The sequence below is a fragment of the Carya illinoinensis genome, chromosome 5 (assembly GCF_018687715.1).
Source record: "Carya illinoinensis cultivar Pawnee chromosome 5, C.illinoinensisPawnee_v1, whole genome shotgun sequence".
Classification (NCBI taxonomy): Eukaryota; Viridiplantae; Streptophyta; class Magnoliopsida; order Fagales; family Juglandaceae; genus Carya; species Carya illinoinensis.
Window position 1 is genome coordinate 8,095,014 of NC_056756.1, and position 20,107 is coordinate 8,115,120.

Consider the following 20,107-nt stretch of genomic DNA (forward strand, 5'->3'; position numbering starts at 1 on the left):
CTCACTATATGATTTCTTATGCGCGGTAGTTTGACCGGCGATAACCGACAATATAACGAATTGCATCCAGTTTATGCGAAATTTTCAGCTTTGATAAGCACGTAAATGATACGTAATATCAATGAAAACTAGATATTATAAAGGGTTTCCCTATATATTTTAGCTTCAAATCAGAGGACACTATATAATATTTGCTGAAGTATTTTGATCTGAAAAAAATACTATCAAATTATAATCAATGGGCAAAATGAAGAATACATCATCGACTGAGTTGACTGATTCGGCTTATACAATTAAGATTACAATACAATACAATATTGCTTGGTAAGTGATCAACACCAAATGGTCAAAAAGTTTCATAAAAGAATTTTAAAAAAAAAATAATAATAATAAAACAAAGCAAATGTTCAGCTACAGCCTGCCTTTTTGAGTATTTGTGTTTGAAACTCCTATCCTTTGTATAATAATGGGTGTACGCGTTTATTTTAACTTGTCTTTGATCTCTTCCATACAATAACTGTGCCATAAAAATCAGATGAAGCCAACAAGTTCTCTCCATGGTTCCAAGCAACACCCATAACCGGAAAACGATGACCCTGCAGTCACAATAGCTTGGGTCAGCTTGAAAGCTGATTGATAACTATAGTTAAACCATTAAAACCTAATTGGCATATAAAATGGACCTGTAGCTTGTTTACACATGTATGCCTCGGCCGAGTTAAATCATAGAAGTATACATTTGAATCCTCACTTCCAGCAACTGCATGTTGCAACAAAATCATAATATCAGCAAAGACTAAAAACATCTCCATAATCAAGAGCAAGATTTTGCATTTCATGTGATTGAAGTGAAGCATCTAAATCTGGGGGAAAAAATCTTTTTTTTTTTTCTTGATTCCATATCATCTTCACATAGGTTTGGAGTTTCATATTATGATATCAACATATTTACTTCAGTAAAATCACATTTGACATTTCTGGATCTCCCTTCAGTTTCCTATACAAAAATGTAGCCAGAAGTTCAAACTAAAATAAGTTTGCAAGTAAAAAGGATGCAATTTGACATTGTGTTTCAGAACTATTTCGCATTTGACTCTGGTATAAGATTAGAAGCTCTTATCAAATATAGCTATTCTCAAAATTCAGTAATACTCTTTATCAATAACCCGAGAGTAGTTTCTATCAGGTAGTGTGCGTTGTGGTCAAACCACCAAAAAGAAGAGTAGGAAGTGAAACTGTATTTGAGATATCTAAACATGTTTCTTCTTTAGTGTGGTCACACATTTTTAGGGAAAATTGAGTACATGTGCATTTTTGAAAGGCCAAGTCATACAGCAAATATAGTAGTGGAGAATATGGTATGTTGATTGTCACATACTAACCTATATACTCCCCTTTTTCAAGGGAAAGCAGAGGACAGAAGGAAGCTTGAATTTTATGTATTCGAGGAGTTAACTTAAGCAAGCAACGAAGAGTCAAGTAACCTTGTATTTCCAAAGCGACGCTACAACATGCCAACATCACTATCAGTGCTTCAGGATAAAGACACAAGGCCCACTTGGTCGATGGAAATGAAATCCGGGAATGAGATACCTATTTCTCCATTTATTCCAACAAATTCATTCTAAAATCATTTGGGTACTTAGACTTGGTATTCTGATACCTTTGTTAGGGTGCATTTATTTGAGAGAGAGTATCAAACTTTTATATCCAGGGGTAGTGGAATCAGAATACCATGTCGACCCCTTGATATGATATTAGGAATCCCATTCCCATTCCTTCATTGCCGCACCTGACAACCAAACATGGCCTTGAAAGTAAAAGGCATGTTCAGCTGATCAACCTGAAAAAAGATAAACTTCCATCTTGAGTACATGACAGCAGCACAGGGCCGTGTGCAAGCAGGGAGAAACTTCTGTACTGCACAGTTGTGACTGCAGATTTGTGCCTGCTGGTACTTCGGCGGCGATGAGAATGAGATAATGCTCCTGTGTGAGAGTTCATACTAATAGAGTAGATACATCCCTGCACGTATTGTTCCAGTAACAATGTCAAAAGCAGAACATGTGAGTACAGAAGAACATAAAGATATATGATGCATGCAGAAGATCACACCTGTACGTCCCCACAGAAGATGAGCTGACCCGTGTGATCATGGTCCATGGAGGTAACCTCACTGTCAAAGAGTGTTTTATTAATAATTCTTCCGGTGCTGAAATTAATTACCTGGTATACCAGTGTAGAAGTGGTAGCGATTAGACTGGATCTATGAAACATGACAGGGTATATAGGAGAACATTGACATAAAAACACTTATTAGTTTTATGTCAAGCATATGTTATGTGGTTACGAATCCGATATATGTAACTCAGTAGTATAATCCCACAAGCAAACCTAATTTCTAAATTAGTCAATATATGTATTTCTTCACATCCAACATATTCCAATGTTTAGATGTAATACACTATTTTTCTCCTAGAAAAAAGGGGCGAAAAGAAGAGGCAAGATCTCAATCCAGAAGCTATCATACTAGTGCAGGATGTGAATTTTTTCCTTCTTTTCTTAAGAAGCAAAAGAATAGGTATCCAGTAATTACAGTGATTTCTTTGTTTGCATTGCCAACTGAAAGGAAGTTGTTGTTTACCTGCATCAAAAGAAAGAGAGAGAAAACAGGCTTTTAATGAAAAATAAAGTACAGGAAGAAATATAAAAAAAGGCCACAATGCCTTTTTGTTATGATATGTACAAAAGCTTCTCCACACCAAGATGAGATAACAAAAAGTCTCTAAAGCTGATATAAGAAAAAAACCAAAAAAATTGTAGAAAGGAATCCAAGTTCATAATAACTTAATGCAAAATTTGAGAGATGGAACCAAAATAACTCAAATCTTAGTTATTTTGAGAGAAATGGAACCAAAATAACTCAAAATTTGAGAGAAATGCACCCAGGCTTGCTTATGCCACTAAGAACATGCTAAACATTTAGATCTAATGAGGAGGATTCTGAACATCCAAAAACATTGAAATTAGTGTATACTTACAGGGTGAAAACGAATACATGATTGGGAAGAAACTCCATATATCACTCGAATGCACAGACCTTTTGATATCTCCCATACTCTCACAGTTTTATCCATTGACGATGATGCAATGTACTGATTATTTGAAGAGAAATCAAAGTCTGAGAAAATATTAGTATTTTAGAAGCAAGTGGTGCCAACAATAAACGCAATGCATGGCTCCAATTCTAGAACAGTGTACGTAAAGCTCCATAAATAATACTACATCAGCAGCAGAATTTATTTGCGCCCAAAAGATACTGCACAATTTATTAGCTTTTGGATGGTCACAAAAGATTTGAAAATCCCACACTTCATATTACTGTCATCAAGATGTAATTAATATCATGTCACGACTCACACATAATTACAGACTTGAACCCCTGACACACCCACCATCCCATTCTTATTAGTGACGAAAGTGCCCTTTAGTCCAACAAATTTTGAAACTGCCCATAGCCCATAATTTCAACTTCAATTATTTTAAGATTGCCATGGCAAGTTTTGGGGCCTGCAATATAGTACCCTGGTACCCCAAGTGTTACTTGGTGATGAAAGGAAAATGCTCAAGCCTAGCACTTCCGCTCATTTTACCAATATCCTAGAATTATGTCAGATCTCATGTCTTTGTCTATCACAAACTACATTGTATATTTGACCAACCTGCAGATAAGCATTATCACAACTGTGCCACTATAAGATTTAAGAAAAGACCACAGAAATAGTACCAGGCAATCCAACCTGTGACATCTTTGGAGTGGCCTTTCAATTCCTTGATGACTGAAGGTGGTCCTAACACAGTGCATACCGTCAAGGTTCCATCTGATGCCCCGTATGCAAGTAGATCAGAACTCATGTGCCCAAACTTCAAAACCGTGACTGCACATTAAGCTAATAAGGTATTCTTCAACCCAAGTCAAATTTATGATGACAAGCAGCAATATAACATGTCTCAGTTGGCACTTGAAAAAGAAATTACCAGAAGCTTTGCACTGATCAAAGATGCAATGCATTCCCACAAAAGAATATGCAAGTTCAGCCCCTCGTTTACGTGGGCGATCATTGTCACTTGCATTTGAACTAAAACTCGTTCTGCGGCTTAAATCTGGTTTGCCACTTTGCAAGTCCTGTAAAGGGAAAATTCGCATAAAACCTTTTAGAATGACATGAAATAAAGAACAACATTGTTCAGCCCTTGCATTGTCTCAAGTGCTGCTCAAAGAAACTCCTACAACTTAACAAAAGACCAGTCTACAAATCAATATAAGTCTCATAGATGATGACAGCGACACACGCTCGAGGTCTCATAAACTACACAGTGACAGTCTGTTTCAACAAGGTAAAAGATGTGCAGAATTCTCTCATGAACCAGAGATGCATGAAATTATTTTCTTAAGTAAAGTTGAGCTCCCTCTGTCACTCATTGTGACCTTCTAGTGAAGAAAATATATACAAGTTTCAAGGAATGTGTGAGAAACCTACGTGTAAAAAAGTATTGCTGCATCTCCTACAGTTCAGTAGAAAAGTAAGATGACCAATCAGGAATTATTAGTTTCAAATATGTGAAGATGCACACTCAGGATGTGGAGGAGGCAATCCATTGTGGACTGGCCACAATTCTTAAAATACCATGATGTATCACACCAACTAAATTCTACGACACAGTTACTGGTTTTTACCATCAGCATGGTGCAACCAAAGGAAAATGAAAGAATTAATGAGAAAAAATAAGTTTAGATTAAAAAAACAAGAGTCCATAAAGATTCAAGCATACCCTGCTAGAACTCCAGCTGTCCACCTCAGACAAAAGGGAATATGGACTTGGAGGCGGAACCCATCGGCCACTGATGCATCAACCAGTAAATCATCCTGACGTCAGAATTGTGTGAATCATAAATTTAAAATAGCACTTATAACTAAAAATTCTCCTAGACATACAAGTCTCAGGTTTATAATAAAATATTATGTTGCAAAATAAATATATGTAAAGCTTCCTCAAAAGTTGGTCAAAAAGGTAAAATAAAATACAACTAGGTTTTATGGCATAATATAGTCCAGTATGTATTGATTGATCCAGTCACAATGCTTGAACTGATCAAGAAGAATTTTTAGTAACCTGTTTCCTGGAGTGCCTTGGAGTGGTGACTGCAAACTTTCCCAATTCCTTGGCCTGCTGATGTAATTACGGTAGGCCACATAACCTTTTCCATTGTATCTCCAATCCTTCATGGAACAAAATACCACATAAATTTGAAAAGAAAAGAAAAAGACAACAAACGAATCCACAAGGTAAATCTACTGCTAAAATAGAAGCGAAATTTATACTAAAAGAAAAATTTTCGACGTCCACGTAACCTGGATTTTGCGATCAATAAGAATGCAACTGGACAAACGCGTTAGACATGGAATTATTTCCCAGATCCAATCACAAATAATTCTTTTGGGAAAAAAAAAAAAAAAAAAGAGATCAAACGACGCCCTACACTTTCACAAATATCCAAATTTTAAACATGGATCCAATTAATAAACCCTAATTACACATATATCCAAATACTAACTCACGCATATACATATACGTGCCAGATAAGCACAAAAATGGCAAAGATGAAAGGGCGTACTCGGCGGCGAAAAACCCCGGACTCGGCCTTGCGGTAAAGAAGGAGACGACGAATGCCGAAGTATACGGGATCGGAATCGGCGGTTACAGGCTGAAGCAAGCAGCTGAAGAGCTCTGGATCTACATGCTCATTCTTCCTCTTCTCCTCCTGGCTCGTCTGCTCCGCCATTCTATGAAGCTTCCTGCGGACCCTTCATCGGTGAGTGTTCGCTACAAGGATTTTTCTTTCTCTTTCTCCGCAAATCGGAGGGTCATCAATTTATGTCTTCGTGCGGTCCTGAGAGAGAGAGAGAGAGAGAGAGAGAACGCGCGCGGAGTTGAAGTGAAAAATTGCGACGACTTTTGCTAGAACGAACGGTACGCAATTTAAAGACTGCTCGGATCTGAAGGACAGCGCCAGATCGTAGGCCGCCAGTCCCTAATGCCTTTTAACGGCCAACCGGCAACAGTTTAATATGTCTCGGATCCGTACGAAATACCGACTTATGGGCGATGAAAATTTTTATATACCACGTTATTAATCTCAGGAAGATGGATTATAATTTATTTATGTCTAATGGCATCACGAATGCAACCACTAAGCAAATAAATGATTTTACGTCGTAGCATGGCATCGCTAATTTCAATTTTACTGCGCCACGGTCAATTTCCTATATTAGTATAAAAATTTAACGTGTAATTATTTTTATATACTCTTTCGAATATTTTATTAATATAATTGATTAAATATTTTAAATGAAGAGAATCTATGATAAAAGGCCATAAGTTAAAAGAAAAATTAATATAATCAATCACTTTAATAAAATACGTAAAAGTAATTATATATAATATTACTCATTTTAATAATTTTCACTCCAATAAATTAGCCTCCTAGACTCATTGTTTTATATGAACCTTAATTAGTACGTACGGTACACCACTCACGTGCCAAATAATGACTATATTAATAAGATAATTCAATAATGAATTAATTCATTATTTATATACATCTTGATCGACGAAAAATAAATTCACCAAGCAAGCTGCCAGTCGAAGCCAAGTACAACGTACAAGATGAGGATTAGTTATTAATTGTGGAGTGCGTAACTATTACGTAGCTATTTTAAAAGAAAAAAAAATTTATTATTAAAAATTTAATTTATTTTTATGTAAATTCTGTATTTAATCATTTTATTCAAAATGATTATATAATATTTATACACTCACGAGTGTAAATATCATTTTTTAATAAAAATTAATAGCGACCAGATGCCAAAACCTAAGAATATATATATTAAACAAATCCTTTGATGATATATATAAACATTCACGAGCAATATTTTATTTATAATTCAAGAGATACAATATATATACAAATCAAATGTCATATATATAGAGATATATGTACGTAGTTGAATGTTAAGGGGATTCATTTTAATAGGCTTGATCAAACTGATTACTTTATGGAAGGACATGCATATTCAGCTTTTGAATCAAGTTACGGTCATGGCATTTGGATATCAAGAACCGAACCCACGCCTACTTTGCTTGGCACCGCAATCAAGATGGATATGCAGTGACAGCAGATTCTGTATGGCTTACCAATAGATAATGGTATCCAACTGATGATTCCAATTGATGATCATATCAATTGCACGATCATGAGCACAAACAAATCATCTTACTGTGGTTTTTGGTTATTTGATACTTTCATTGAATTGCCAATGCCAAGATTGTTGTGCATCTTTCTGGACAATGGACATGACATTTGAAAGAATCTCAGAAATAATGAATGATATTTTTTTTATTTATCATCTTCGAGGGGAAAATTAATGATACTTTGTTTCTACAAAGTACAAGTTATCACTCCTTCCATATCTCCAACAACGTATAAATTTAGATGCTAAGCCCTTAACTCGAAGTAATTTTAAGTGGGTGTTTATTCATTCTGTTTATTTCCAGCGTAAATTAGGCAGAAAAGATCTCATATGCGTAGTAGGAAATGTCAAGCTGCATATATAAGCACATGTTTTTTATGCGATGATCTACAACAAAATGTTGATGAAGCTCGGCAGTCCAATCCCAACATTCCAAATATGAGAGGTCATTTATTCCAAAGAGCATACAAATGATTATTATATCATGATTGGGCATATGTGGAATCATCAACTGGATTCCAGTGTCTGTTGAAAAACCACATTGAATCTGCTTCCACCGCATATCCATCTTGATTACGGTGCCAACCGTAGTAAGCATGGGTTCGGTTCTTGATATCAAAGGTGGCATGACCAAAACTGGCCTCACGATAAGCTGAATATGCAGGCTGTGGTTCTGTCATGCTGCACCAGAGAACACAGACATTTATATTAACAAGCAATATACTAATGTATCAGTCAAGATCAACACTCTAGTATTCCATAATTTTTTTGTCTTACTTGGTTGCCAAGCCTTCAAGATTTCCTCCATCGCCAATGGTTATGTATACAGGAGCTGATTGATCCTTTACAGGAGTGCAAATACCATTTACAACTTTGTATGCAACGTTGGATACACGCTCCTGTGATATATATCAGATCATAAGAAAATGGAAATCTACATATGTACATGTGTAGACACGTCTCTGTTTGCGGTGAGTCATTAAGAAAAAATGATTGCAGATCGATCATTCATGCATATTTTATTTCTATCCTCAAAACGATTTCTAGAATTGCAACCAAATTTTTTGAACATTGAGAGGCAGGGTGTAGCTGTATTTTAAATCTGTCATACGCAGATTTCAAAGCTTGTACTTATTCAAAACAAACTACCATAACTAAACACTCAAAACTCATACTTCAATGACTAAATAATGGAAGGTAAAAGGACAACTTACGGATCGTTCATAGGCATGAACATGACCTGCAAATACCACATCAACTTTGTACTTCACAAACCATTCCTCATACATTACTCTCATGGTTTCCCCCTCCATATAATGATAGTTGTAGCTATTATACCAGGGGGAATGCATAAGAACAATCAACCAAGGTGTCTCAGTCCTGTTAACTTTTGGCAATTCCTGTTCAAGCCATTGGTATTGAGGGGTGTATTTACCTGAAAAGGAAATGTTTGCAATGAGTGATTTTTTTTCATTTGCTAGGAAAAATCCCTAATTCAATTGGGACTAAGGGATAATACAATTGAGTTGAGTTATGAAAAATGATGATAAACATGTGCCATCATCACAGCACCATACTAGCTAAACATGAAATTGTAGTAGCAACCATGCTGTTCAATTTAACTACTTAAATTAGGAATTGGTTAGTACATCCCATGTAAAAAAGTATTGTGCCATTCTCTTCATGACCATCATTCATATCAATGTCACATGTAAAGACAAATACATGCTTACCATATGCTGAATATGAAGCCAAGACTATGATGTAAGCTGAAGCTCTCTTGATTGAATACCAAAAGGGAGCAGTACTGTTTGAAGCTTTGTAAGGCACATGGTAACGTTTAGTGTAAGGCTTAAAAGGTTTGGTTTCCCCCTGCAACACAAATACACATTTACAAATACAATAATGGAAAACTCTGCTCACTTTTACCTAAAAAGAGAGGAGAAAAAAATAAAAAGGAAAAATACCTTACTAAAATTTAAAACCACAAGACAGAAAGTAGTCAAACATTCGCAAACAGAAGTTACTACCGAAAATTACAGAGCACGTGATCCCGTTTTTTTTTTTTAAACTATAGACATTACTTTCTTCCATAAAAAGAAATGTTTCATGAGATTCTTACGATTTCCGGGAAAAAATCTAACTCATGATTCCCTGCAGTCCATATCCATGGTTGATAAGCAACACTTCTCTCAACAAACCTTCCCCATGTATCCCATCTAACATTGTCATGATTTGTATAGCGGTCTGCATAAGAGAGGTCACCAACAAACAACACCGTTTTCCCTTTCTGCGGGTTTAATTCATAATGAGTAAGAGTCCTGTTTGAATCAAAACTCTGACCAAGATCCCCTGCAAACCATACCCATTAGTTTGAACAAAGAAAAAAAAAATGTTACAAATATCTCAACACAGATATAAGAAAGAATGAACACATATGTAGTCCTAATATAAGAACATCACTGTATCCCTTAGACCCATGAAAGAGATGTAAGGGTCAATAACCAGCCGAAAATGAGAAAAAAAGGTTAATAAAAGCAAATGATAATTATCGGTTAGAACATAAAATATCAGATTCGTATATTCTAAAGGAGATTTTTTTCTCCTCTGCTTTTTTTCCCCCCACTTTTTTACCAGGTGATTTCTATGCTAGTTCCGGCATGGGTTGCCAATAGCCTAATAGCTTGATGGCATATGGCCCAGCTCTTCCAATAAAAAACTTGAGTTCGAAACACCCCACCCCTGTATCTTAAAAAAATAAAGAAGTCCCGGCATAGGTCTGCTTTAAACTACGATGCGGACTAAAACTCTAATCTGAGAGAAAGCATTTGGTCATACAGAATACATACCTATGAGACCAAATGTATAAGGCACATCAGGGCCAACTTCAGGGGGAGTTATAAACCAGAACTGTCGTGGAGTGTGCCCAATCCCAACCACGTAGTAGTATTTGGTGTTGAACTGCCCAGATAATAATTAAGCAAAATATGTTAAAAAAAAAAAAAAAGTGTGCACATACATACATGCATACGGATTATCACTCAACTTTCATCTTGAATTCCTGTGTACTCTTATATAGAGGTAGAACAGGAACAGGACAAAAACAGGGGAATTATGTGAGAGCAATCTAATAAAGGAATTGTATGAAAATTTTAAGCTACCTTCAAGTTTCTGATGGTCGTATGATGAATGAAGCCAGAAGTGTAATTGTAGAACTTGTAGGTAGTAATTTTGCCTTCAGCCTGTTTCTTTTCCTTGCTATTTTCACTCCAATAAATCACGGTATTCGAACCCGGTTCATTCACAGTCACCCATGACACGATCACTGCCTTGCCCTCGTGGTCTCCTTGTGTTATGTGGACCTTCATTCAGAACACCCACTTATCATCAACAAAATTAATATGAAAACTATAAATCTCAAAACTTACCCTATTACACATTAATCCTGTGATTCCCATCAAACACACACACCCCCCCAACATCCCAACGCAAAAACGCTTACATACCGAATACCATCTCATGACTTGCACAATATATTAAAAAAAAAACCACCAAGAAAAATCTATAAACACTGGTTCGATTTGTAAGGAAAAAAGGGGAAAATAACAAAATGGCGGAGATAAGTACCTGTTGAGGCGCATTATAGCCGGGAGGGATTCGAAAGACATCGCTATCCAGAGGCATATCCAGAGCCTTCTCAACTTTTCTCACAAAAGTGCTCGTCTTCCCTCCATTACAGCTCACCACCACATTCAAAACCAAAATAATTGCTACCAAAGAAGAAGAAGAAGAAAAACCCAGCAGACCCATCTTGATCTTCTCCTGCACACAATATCCCCGAACCTTAAGTGCACCCCTTCCAGCTCGGGAGTCAAGTCTTCATCCTCATTTATAAAACCGTTCAATTAATACTTGACTTGCAAGAAAATGCGCGGAATATTCAGAGCTCCATACGAAGATATTTGCGTGTGACTGAGTTTGAATGCGCAAAAAGGGGGGTCCCGGGGGGCGGCTGACTCTGACGGACTCGACGACTCGTGGGAAGTTATGAGCGTGAGCTCACGTCCAGTACTGTCGACCAAGTTGCATTTCTTCGATTTTATTTTTTATTTTTTTAAAAATAAGAAAGATAATGTGTATGGTTAATAGAAAGAGAAATATATGGGAGGGTAGATTTTCAATAAAACATCTCAATAAAATAGACAATTTCTAAAAAAAAAAAAGACACTTTAAGTGTTTTTTTCCCCAATCCACATTTGGACTAGTCCGCTGTAGTTTAGCCGTGGGACTCATGCATGCCAACAGGCAACAGAGGCGTGTATGGTGGTGAAGTGTTACACTGTTATGTATAGTGGAATCGAAGAAGAACTAGGGGTATCAAATCGTGTTAACGGGTCGTGTTCGTGTCGTGTCGAGACATATGTATTATAGCTAATGGGTCAACCCGAACACAACCCGTTAAGGGTTTCGTGTCAAAATTCTAAACCCTAACACGACCCATTAAGATAACGGATTGACACGACACGACACGACCCGCTATGACCCGTTAATGAATTTTAAGAAAAGGTTAACACGACACGACACGACACGTTATGACCCGTTTAACCCGTATAGACACGAACATGACCCATTAATCTGTTTAACCTGATTAATTTTATATAAATATTAAAATCACAATGTCTCTAAAAAAATATAAAACTAACTACAACTACAAATTACAATCCAAATAATAAATATATCAAAATTAAAGTCCCAACAAAATAACAAACTAATAGTGTTGCAGTGCATAATTAGAACACCTACGGTCCTACACAAGTCCAACTATTCTTGTTACATTACATCCAAGGGTACCAAATATGTCAAACACACATTGCAAATGTTAATATTACAATTTCAAATAAGATGATACACACACCAATCTAAATAAATTATGAACCCACAGAAGGGACTGAAGGAAATGTGGTGTCCTCAGTGGTATTTTTCTCCAACTCCATTATATCTGCAGTTGACTCGTTCATTTCTTGTGTTCCTATGAAACAAAAAAAATGACATTAGTAAAAGAATTAAGATAGAATTTAATAAATTAATAATAATAATGTTACCCTCGACTTCGTCTTCCTCGCCGTATAACCAATCTCTTGTGCAGACTAATGCTTCAACAATATCTGGTTTCAATGCACTCCTGTACTGATCAATAATACGCCTACCAACACTAAAAGTAGATTCAGATGCAACTGTGGAAACTGGAACACTCAAAATATCACGAGCCATACAAGCAAGATCAGGATAACGAAATTCATTTCCTTTCCAAAAGGAAAGAATATCAATTTTCGCATTTCTATCTGTCCTAGGTTCATCCAAATACAGCTCCAACTGACTTTTTTGCATATGGGCAGCGAAATCATTACCTCCAAATGAATCAAATTCCTATACCAAATAAAAATAAAAAAGTCCTATTGAGAATATGTTATATAAAATAATAAAACAATATAATATAAATCATTAAACAAAAAAATATTATTTGAATTTACCTGAAATACTTGTGTATTGACTCTATTCCATCTACAAGAAGAAGATTCACTTTCCGTTCTACTAGAACTTCTTTCAAAAGTCGTGGTAGAACTTGTGGGAGCACTAGAAGAACTATATTCCATAAAAAGAGATGCCATTTTGGTACGAACATTTAAAAACTCCAAGGAACCATTTCCATAAAGCTTCGTATAAGAAAAGTCAACAAAATGAAGCTTGTATCGAGGATCCAATATAACTGCTATCGCCAATAGCACATTGAATTCAGACCAATATTTCTCAAACTTCGCAAGCATTTGACAAGCCATATTCCTCATGTAGTCATCTTCACTTTCAGAGTGTTTTTTTAATGTCAAATAAATCATAAACACTGTTGGAAAGTACAAATTGGCTGTAGGGTATTTGGTTCCAGAAAACTCACAAGTGGAATCATAAAAAGCTCCCAAGAAAGTGTTAATCTTCTCCACTTTTTCCCACTCAGATATTGATAGACAGTGTTTAAAATTGGAATCAGTTAATTCCAAATGACAAAAGGCACGACGATAAAAAATAGCACTCTCAAGCATCAAAAAAGTTGAATTCCATCTAGTAGGGACATCCTGTCTCAACCCCTTCTTACCATCCAAAGACATCTGTTTTATTGAATCTAAAAATTTTTGTTTCCTTGATTGTGATCCCTTGACATACTTAATACTGTCACGAACTTTTTGAATAGCACAATCAATTGCTTTCAACCCATCTTGTACAACCAAATTGAGAATATGACAACAACAACGAAGATGAAAAAATTCACCATCACAAACAAGGGCTCTCTTAATATTCAGCTGAGTTCTTAACAAATCTACTGACACATCATTTGAAGAAGCATTGTCTCAAGTTAATGCAAAAATCTTGTCTTGAATTCCCCACTCACATAGCAAATTATAAATTTTCTCAGACAAAGATATGCCATTATGTGATGGTGGCATAAAAGAAAAATTTAAAACCCTTTTCTTTAAATCCCATTTCTTATCCAGAAAATGTGCTGTAACGTACATATAACCATCAGTGCTCAGAGAGGTCCACAGGTCAGATGTCAGACAAATTCTACCAGGAGCATCACTCAACATGTATTTAATCCTTTTTTTTTCCCGATGATACATCTTAATCAAATCAGCCTTAGCAGTATTTCTAGAAATAATTGGAATATCTGGACGCACATATTGCATAAAAGTTCTCACTCCCGAATATTCAACAAATCAGAAAGGCAAATCATGCTTCACAATAGCTTCTACCAAAAGTTGTCTATATTGCACAGGATCAAATTTAGAAGTGCTTACTGAAATTCCTCCACTATTTTGCCCCAACATCAACTGACCAATATCTCTTGTATTTCTTCTAGGGCATGTATCAATGTGACGCTTCAAATTTCCAGTTCCATATTTGCTCGCTGCCAAGTAAGTAGCTCCACACATCTTGCACTTAGCTCGTGCCTTACAATCACCAACTTTATCAGAATCGGGAACCATCTCAAAGAAACTCCACACATTTGACCTTTTCCTTCGTTTTGTTTTAGCATCTTCATTTGCGAAACTTTCCGAGTCCATCCATTCCAAGTCAATCAAATCATCATTTCCCCCTGCTGTCTCACTCATCTGACATTTTAAAAAATACAACAATAAAATCAATATCAAAAAGAGCAGCTGTTATATATAATTTATTATTAGATCAATATCAAAAAGAGCAGCTGTTAGTATTTACTATTTAGTATTTACTCAAAACTTAAAGAAGGAAAAAAAATAATAAAATAAAAAAAATCCCAAAAAATGATTGCAAGAGGATGGCATTGGCCTCTCTTGAATTTGGAGTTTGGGAAAGACACATGTGACATTATTTGAGTTATTGAGATAAGTATCCCTTTAGGTTTTATTAAGTTTTTATTTTTCAGTACTAGTGTACTCTGAATCTCTGATTAGCAATAGAACAAAAGGGCCAAAGGCCAAGCCGTAGTAATGAGGGTACTCTTACAAAAGTTGAAAGACAAAGCTTAGTGATGGGTGTCAACTCATAAAGCTCAAAAGTGAGAGAGAAATAAATCACTTTAAAACTAAGCCGCAGGAGAGAACCACGGTTGTTTATTTGAAATAAATCACTTCAAATAAATCATTTCAAATAAACCATTTGAAGAAGCATATAGATCTAGCTATATCGCAACACTCTCATGGGAATATTTATTTATTTATTTGTTTATAGAACTAACTAACTAACTGATTATATATGGATGAGCATACTTATCAAAAATATATATATATATATATATATATATGGATGAGCGTGTTTATGGTTGTAATCGTATATGTTTCAGAATGTAATGGAATTGCTACAGAATGTAATAGAGTGCTACAGAATGTAATAGAGACCTTGTAATTCAATGTAATGGATTGCTACAAAACGTAATAGAGTGCTTGCGGAAGAATTAAAAAACGCACGGTAGGTGTTTGATAAAAACTGTCATAGACTCGTGCAAACTCCAGGAAAACGTCGAGGGTTTCCAACATCCATACACAGATCAATTCTTCACAAGGTTCCAGAATGGATCTCCCTCCCCACAATCCCTAACTAACTATTACACATGGCCGAACTACAATAATAAACTGTGAGATCTAAAACAGAGCCGAAGAGGGAAGAGGGAAGAGGAAAATCATAAAACCGTTTACCTTGAGGGAGATTCCGAGTGAATCTGAGCGTGTGAGCCGTGCGGACCTTGAGACCGTGAGATCGTGAGAGGCTGAGAGCAGAGAGCCGAGGGGTGAGAGTTGAGAGTCCAGACCTCAGACCGTGCCGTCTGCCGTGAGGCCGTGAGAGGATGAGAGCCAAGAGCCGAGCTGCCGAGGGGTGAGAGTAGACAGTAGACTGTAGAGACCGTGCCGTGAGAGGCTGAGAGCCGAGAGCCTAGCAGCTGTGTGTGTCCGGGCAGTGCGGCGCAGGAGTGAAACACTGAAAGTGAAAGCGCAGGAGATTTTTGAAATGTGAATCCGAGTGATTCACTGATTCGACTTAGGGTTTCTCTCTTCTTTTTTTTTTTTTTCCCCTTTTTAAGATAGCAGAACTTAAGGGCAGAAATGTAAATTCATTTTTTTAACGGGTCAAAACGGGTTGACCCGTTAGTGACCCGTTAAGCATTCGTGTCTTAACGGGTTGACCCATTTTGACCCGAACCCGATAAGACCAAACTGAAACCCGCTTTTATCGTGTCGTGTTCGTATTGGGTTAACGAGTCGTGTCACAAATTGCCACCCCTAAGAAGAACCAGCCTTTTTTTCAGTGATACTGAATTCAACAGAGATATACATGTTCACAATGATGCCTTTTACGTTCCTCCCAGATTTAATTAATACATAACCTCAACTGGTATGCATATATATGTTTCTGATCACTGATATCTGGCGTGTCTGTAATCTGTTATATTAGAAATATAACTACTGTTAGCTATTAGTTACAAATTAGTTAGAAGTGGTTAGTTTGTTAACAGAGGATTTAAACTCAAGTGTTGTATATAAATACCTCCCATGTGTAGGAATTAGATACATTACAATAATATCTTTCATTTTTACCCTATCGTCTCTTCTCTCGAAAGTTCTCTCTTCTTTTCCCCAACTCCATGCTTGACATGTTGCAACAAAGTCCAAGGATGATGTTGCTTTATGTTCATATGACACAAGGAGACCATGTGGGGACGGCGGTGATTGGAGTCGTTGATCACTCCTGCCCATTGCTCCGGGCCCAAATACAGTGCCGTCAGTGCTTTATCGGAGTAAGGGAAAAGCTCCTTGCCGCTAAAAAAGATATATACACATATTTTATTTAATTATTAAGAAAATAATTTTAAGTATATTAATATATTATTTTTTTACTTAATAATTAAAAAACGATTAAAAAATTGTAAAAAAAAAAAAATTTAAAAAGATTACTAGACAGTACACTCAACGGTACGAATGAGGCAACATAGTAGCCGGACCCATGGGAGTAATGATCAGAATAGCACGAAAATTCAAAGGGCAGAGGCCATAATTGTAACCTACACCTACCACAATTACACTTCTGGTACCTCCATTCACCATCCCAACGTGAGCAACTTGAGGTGAAAGTTGAAACTGATTTATATTTATCTACACATGAAGATTTGCGCAAGGATCATAGCTATATCTATTAATTAATTGTAAGTATTAATGTTAAATGATGAACTGTTTGATCTGCCGATATGTGTGTGTATATATATATATATATGACAATTCATCATGAACAACAAAGATAAAAAAATATATATCACATTCAACTCATTCACACGAAGATATCAAGTATCCTGTGAGGGGGGGGGGGGTTATACTTGAAGCAGGGCAAGTCCAATGGGCTTGGCCCATAGAGCCCAAGAAAGCCCTGGGCTTAAGGGCGAGGAGTACACCTGGCCAGATTGTCCTAGGAGTGTCTGCAATAGCAATGACTGAAAAGCATGTGTCAATTGGAAATCACTTGACATCCCTACTAGTCGATAGGCCCCTGCAACCGAAGATAAGAACAATCCTTACCCTAGGGCTGCCACTTGGCAGCTAAACATGTCCAAGAATGGGGAGTGCCTGTCTGAGAACTCGCCACATTAAATGAAACACAGAGGAGAACACTCCACAGCCACAAACCATGCCGCATTCAATGCTCACCAGGGGCGGGCATGCAACAACATGCTTTTCGGGATGTTAGTGGTTGGCATGACCATGTCCTAACACAATGTGTCCTGGCAAGGAGGCTAGCAACAGGTCTGACCCAAGTACGGATTGATACCCCACAATATATCTCGTTGGTCTAGCCTGAGCCAGGTATAAATACCCACTCCTATCCTCACGGAGGGGAGGGACTTCTACCTCTTTTTCCTATTTCTCCTTCTAGATACTTAGCTTTCTCACTCACCATAGCAACTCTAAGAATCATCCACTAACTTTAACATCAAAGGTGTTTCACACCACCCGAAGCCCTCATTTCTTTTTGGTTGCAGGTTACGGTGTTGGGCTTCTGTAGAACTACTCAGGCTACGAAACATGATCTCAACATACTTATTCATGAACTAGTTCTTAGTAAAATTCTTAGATAGTGGCATAAATATGAACACATGATATTCTCATATATTTGATTTGATTCAATGTAAAGCAAGTAAAATATTTAATTTTTACTTTTCTTCGTTATCAGATTTCTTCTCTATCTAGCTTATCCATGATGCCATGCCTAGACTCAAGAGCCACTCATGAACTACTAATTTTTCAGATTTAAACATAAAATTTCAAGTTGGAAATTGATCGTAAAACTAAGTAATTCCAACATGTACATTTGTGTATGTTGCAGATCATTATTTCTGATTTTCTAAGAGAAAATGTTGTGATTGGATTGAATTAAGAGTCGTAATTTGCATTTAATCTATCCTTCTTAGGTGAATAGTAATTAAATGCATGGGTGGAGATTTTCAAATGTATTTGTTGGTGAGTCGTGATCTAGGACCCGAAACTTTGACGTCATGCTAATTTTTAAGATAGAATATGCAGTAATTTTCTCCCCATCAGTCTCGTTTAGTTACACAAAATTTTTTCATATTATTTCATTTAATTATTATAATTTTTTTAAACTTACATATAAAATATAAATAATTCAATATTTTTAAATATTAAATAAAAATTATATTATAATAATATTTTATATAATTTTTAATTTTTATCCCATCAATTTTCATATAACGTAATGAGATGTGTTGCTTACATTTAATCTCTCTACTTGCATCATTCAAAGCAAATCCGCATTATGGGGAGGGCATTTTGTTGTGAAAAAACGATGACAATAAAGTAAAAGTAAATATGGAACGAGAAAAAAATCACACACGACACAAGATTTACGTGGTTTGGCAAATTGCCTATGTCCACGGGAGCTACAGAGGATTTTATTATTGAGGAATATCACACTACAATGATGGATCAATCATTATACGTCCACATTGTTTCTACAGTATGACCATATGATATAATAATCATATATATAGTCAAACGGCAGAAAAAATCCTAAATTGGTGTAAAATGCATGTTTGCTCGAGCAGCGTGTCGAGCGTGCGTCGAGTGAACTTCATTCCCGCATCCACTTGAGCTCATTGTCGAGCTGACATCGAGTATTCAACTCTGTCTGACTTCGCTCAAGCGGCCAATGCCTCCACTCGAGCGGTGTGGACCAGACTCCACAGTATTAAAAAATTCTCTCACTTAGAGACTGGTACACTCGCTGTATCGCCGTCTTCCTCAAACATGATATCCTCCACCTCTACAACTCAATGCCCCTGTCTTCATGCTAGAAGACCAACTGAAATTACGTATAACTTCAGTTTCTCAAGTGTAACACTCATTGTCAACATATCAGCAGATTTCTTGCTTCCACAAATCTTCTTAAGTAACAATTGTTTGTCATCTAACAATGATCGTATGAAGTGATACCTGATCTGAATGTGTTTGGTTCTGGAATGAAATACTGGATTCTTGGCAAGGAATATAGCACTCTGACTATTACTGTAGAGAGTGCATTTCTGATTCTTTTTACCCAATTCCTCCAAGAAGCCCTGTAGCCATATCATCTCCTTTGCAGCCTCTGATACTGCAATATACTCAGCTTCTATAGTAGATAAAGAAACTGTTTTCTGTAGATTAGAACCCCATGACACTGCAGTATCACCAAGTATATAAACAAAGCCCGTAGTGCTCTTTCTGCTATCAATATCTCTAGCTAGATCAGCATCAATATAGCCCTGCACCTCCAAGCTATCTCCAGAGAAACACAAACAGGTTTCTGAGGAGCCCTTTAGGTACCTCAAAATCCATTTCATTGCTTCCCAATGTTACTTTCTGGGTTACTCATGTATTTACTCACAACTCCCACTGCACGGGCAATATTCGATCTTGTGCAAACCATAGCATACATAAGTGAACCAATAGCTGAGGCATAAGGAACCTTATTCATGTAATCTTGTTCCTCCTCTGACTCAGGTGACTGATTCTTGCTAAGTTTGAAGTGATTGCCCAAGGGTATGCCAACTGGTTTGGTCTTGTCTATATTCAACCTACTGAGTACCTTTTTCACATACTCAGCCTGTGAGAGTCTCAACGTACCTCTGACTCTATCTTTGACAATTCTCATGCCAAGGATTTGCTTTGCATCTCCCAAATCCTTCATTACAAAGTGCTCTGACATCTGCTTCTTCAGATTAT

General features: G+C 36.6%; 3 protein-coding genes across 4 annotated transcripts; all 3 read right to left on the minus strand.

Annotated features, from left to right (window-relative positions):
• Positions 1–190: 190 nt before the first annotated feature.
• On the minus strand, positions 191–6,132 carry LOC122311580 (WD repeat-containing protein 13-like). Of its 2 annotated transcripts, none has more exons than XM_043126180.1 (12): positions 5,678–6,132; positions 5,176–5,282; positions 4,834–4,903; positions 4,039–4,186; positions 3,801–3,938; positions 3,042–3,181; positions 2,597–2,644; positions 2,116–2,226; positions 1,844–2,025; positions 1,485–1,504; positions 684–760; positions 191–596 (listed from the first exon to the last, which is right to left on the minus strand). In XM_043126180.1, exons 1-12 carry the CDS (start codon positions 5,843–5,845, stop codon positions 486–488), a joined length of 1,320 nt encoding a protein of 439 aa, XP_042982114.1. In that variant the 5' UTR covers positions 5,846–6,132; the 3' UTR covers positions 191–485. The 2 variants fall into 2 exon arrangements, with proteins under 2 accessions (XP_042982114.1, XP_042982113.1); XM_043126179.1 differs by having other exon boundaries at positions 1,383–1,504; positions 5,678–6,130.
• Positions 6,133–7,644: 1,512 nt separating this feature from the next.
• Positions 7,645–11,332, minus strand: LOC122310526 (purple acid phosphatase-like). Its single transcript, XM_043124477.1, has 8 exons — positions 10,941–11,332; positions 10,475–10,675; positions 10,163–10,274; positions 9,436–9,665; positions 9,047–9,185; positions 8,528–8,748; positions 8,091–8,212; positions 7,645–7,994 (listed from the first exon to the last, which is right to left on the minus strand). Exons 1-8 carry the CDS (start codon positions 11,121–11,123, stop codon positions 7,796–7,798), a joined length of 1,407 nt encoding a protein of 468 aa, XP_042980411.1. The 5' UTR covers positions 11,124–11,332; the 3' UTR covers positions 7,645–7,795.
• Positions 11,333–12,241: 909 nt separating this feature from the next.
• LOC122310051 (zinc finger BED domain-containing protein RICESLEEPER 1-like) lies at positions 12,242–13,474 on the minus strand. The gene is made up of 3 exons (XM_043123940.1): positions 12,845–13,474; positions 12,416–12,740; positions 12,242–12,342 (listed from the first exon to the last, which is right to left on the minus strand). The coding sequence occupies exons 1-3, from the start codon at positions 13,472–13,474 to the stop codon at positions 12,242–12,244; spliced, it is 1,056 nt and encodes a 351-aa protein (XP_042979874.1).
• Positions 13,475–20,107: the final 6,633 nt, after the last annotated feature.

Coding starts and splice junctions, on each gene's coding strand:
- LOC122310051 (XM_043123940.1), bottom strand. CDS start 13,474: ATGTCTTTGGATGGTAAGAAGGGGTTGAGACAGGATGTCCCTACTAGA. Junction 12,741..12,844: donor TCAATACACAAGTATTTCAG/GTAAATTCAAAT, acceptor TATTTGGTATAG/GAATTTGATTCATTTGGAGG. Junction 12,343..12,415: donor CGAGGAAGACGAAGTCGAGG/GTAACATTATTA, acceptor TTTGTTTCATAG/GAACACAAGAAATGAACGAG.
- LOC122310526 (XM_043124477.1), bottom strand. CDS start 11,123: ATGGGTCTGCTGGGTTTTTCTTCTTCTTCTTCTTTGGTAGCAATTATT. Junction 10,275..10,474: donor CGACCATCAGAAACTTGAAG/GTAGCTTAAAAT, acceptor TTATCTGGGCAG/TTCAACACCAAATACTACTA. Junction 9,666..10,162: donor TTATACATTTGGTCTCATAG/GTATGTATTCTG, acceptor TATGGTTTGCAG/GGGATCTTGGTCAGAGTTTT.
- LOC122311580 (XM_043126179.1), bottom strand. CDS start 5,845: ATGGCGGAGCAGACGAGCCAGGAGGAGAAGAGGAAGAATGAGCATGTA. Junction 4,904..5,175: donor CAAGGCACTCCAGGAAACAG/GTTACTAAAAAT, acceptor TTGATGCATCAG/TGGCCGATGGGTTCCGCCTC. Junction 3,939..4,038: donor TGATCAGTGCAAAGCTTCTG/GTAATTTCTTTT, acceptor CTTAATGTGCAG/TCACGGTTTTGAAGTTTGGG.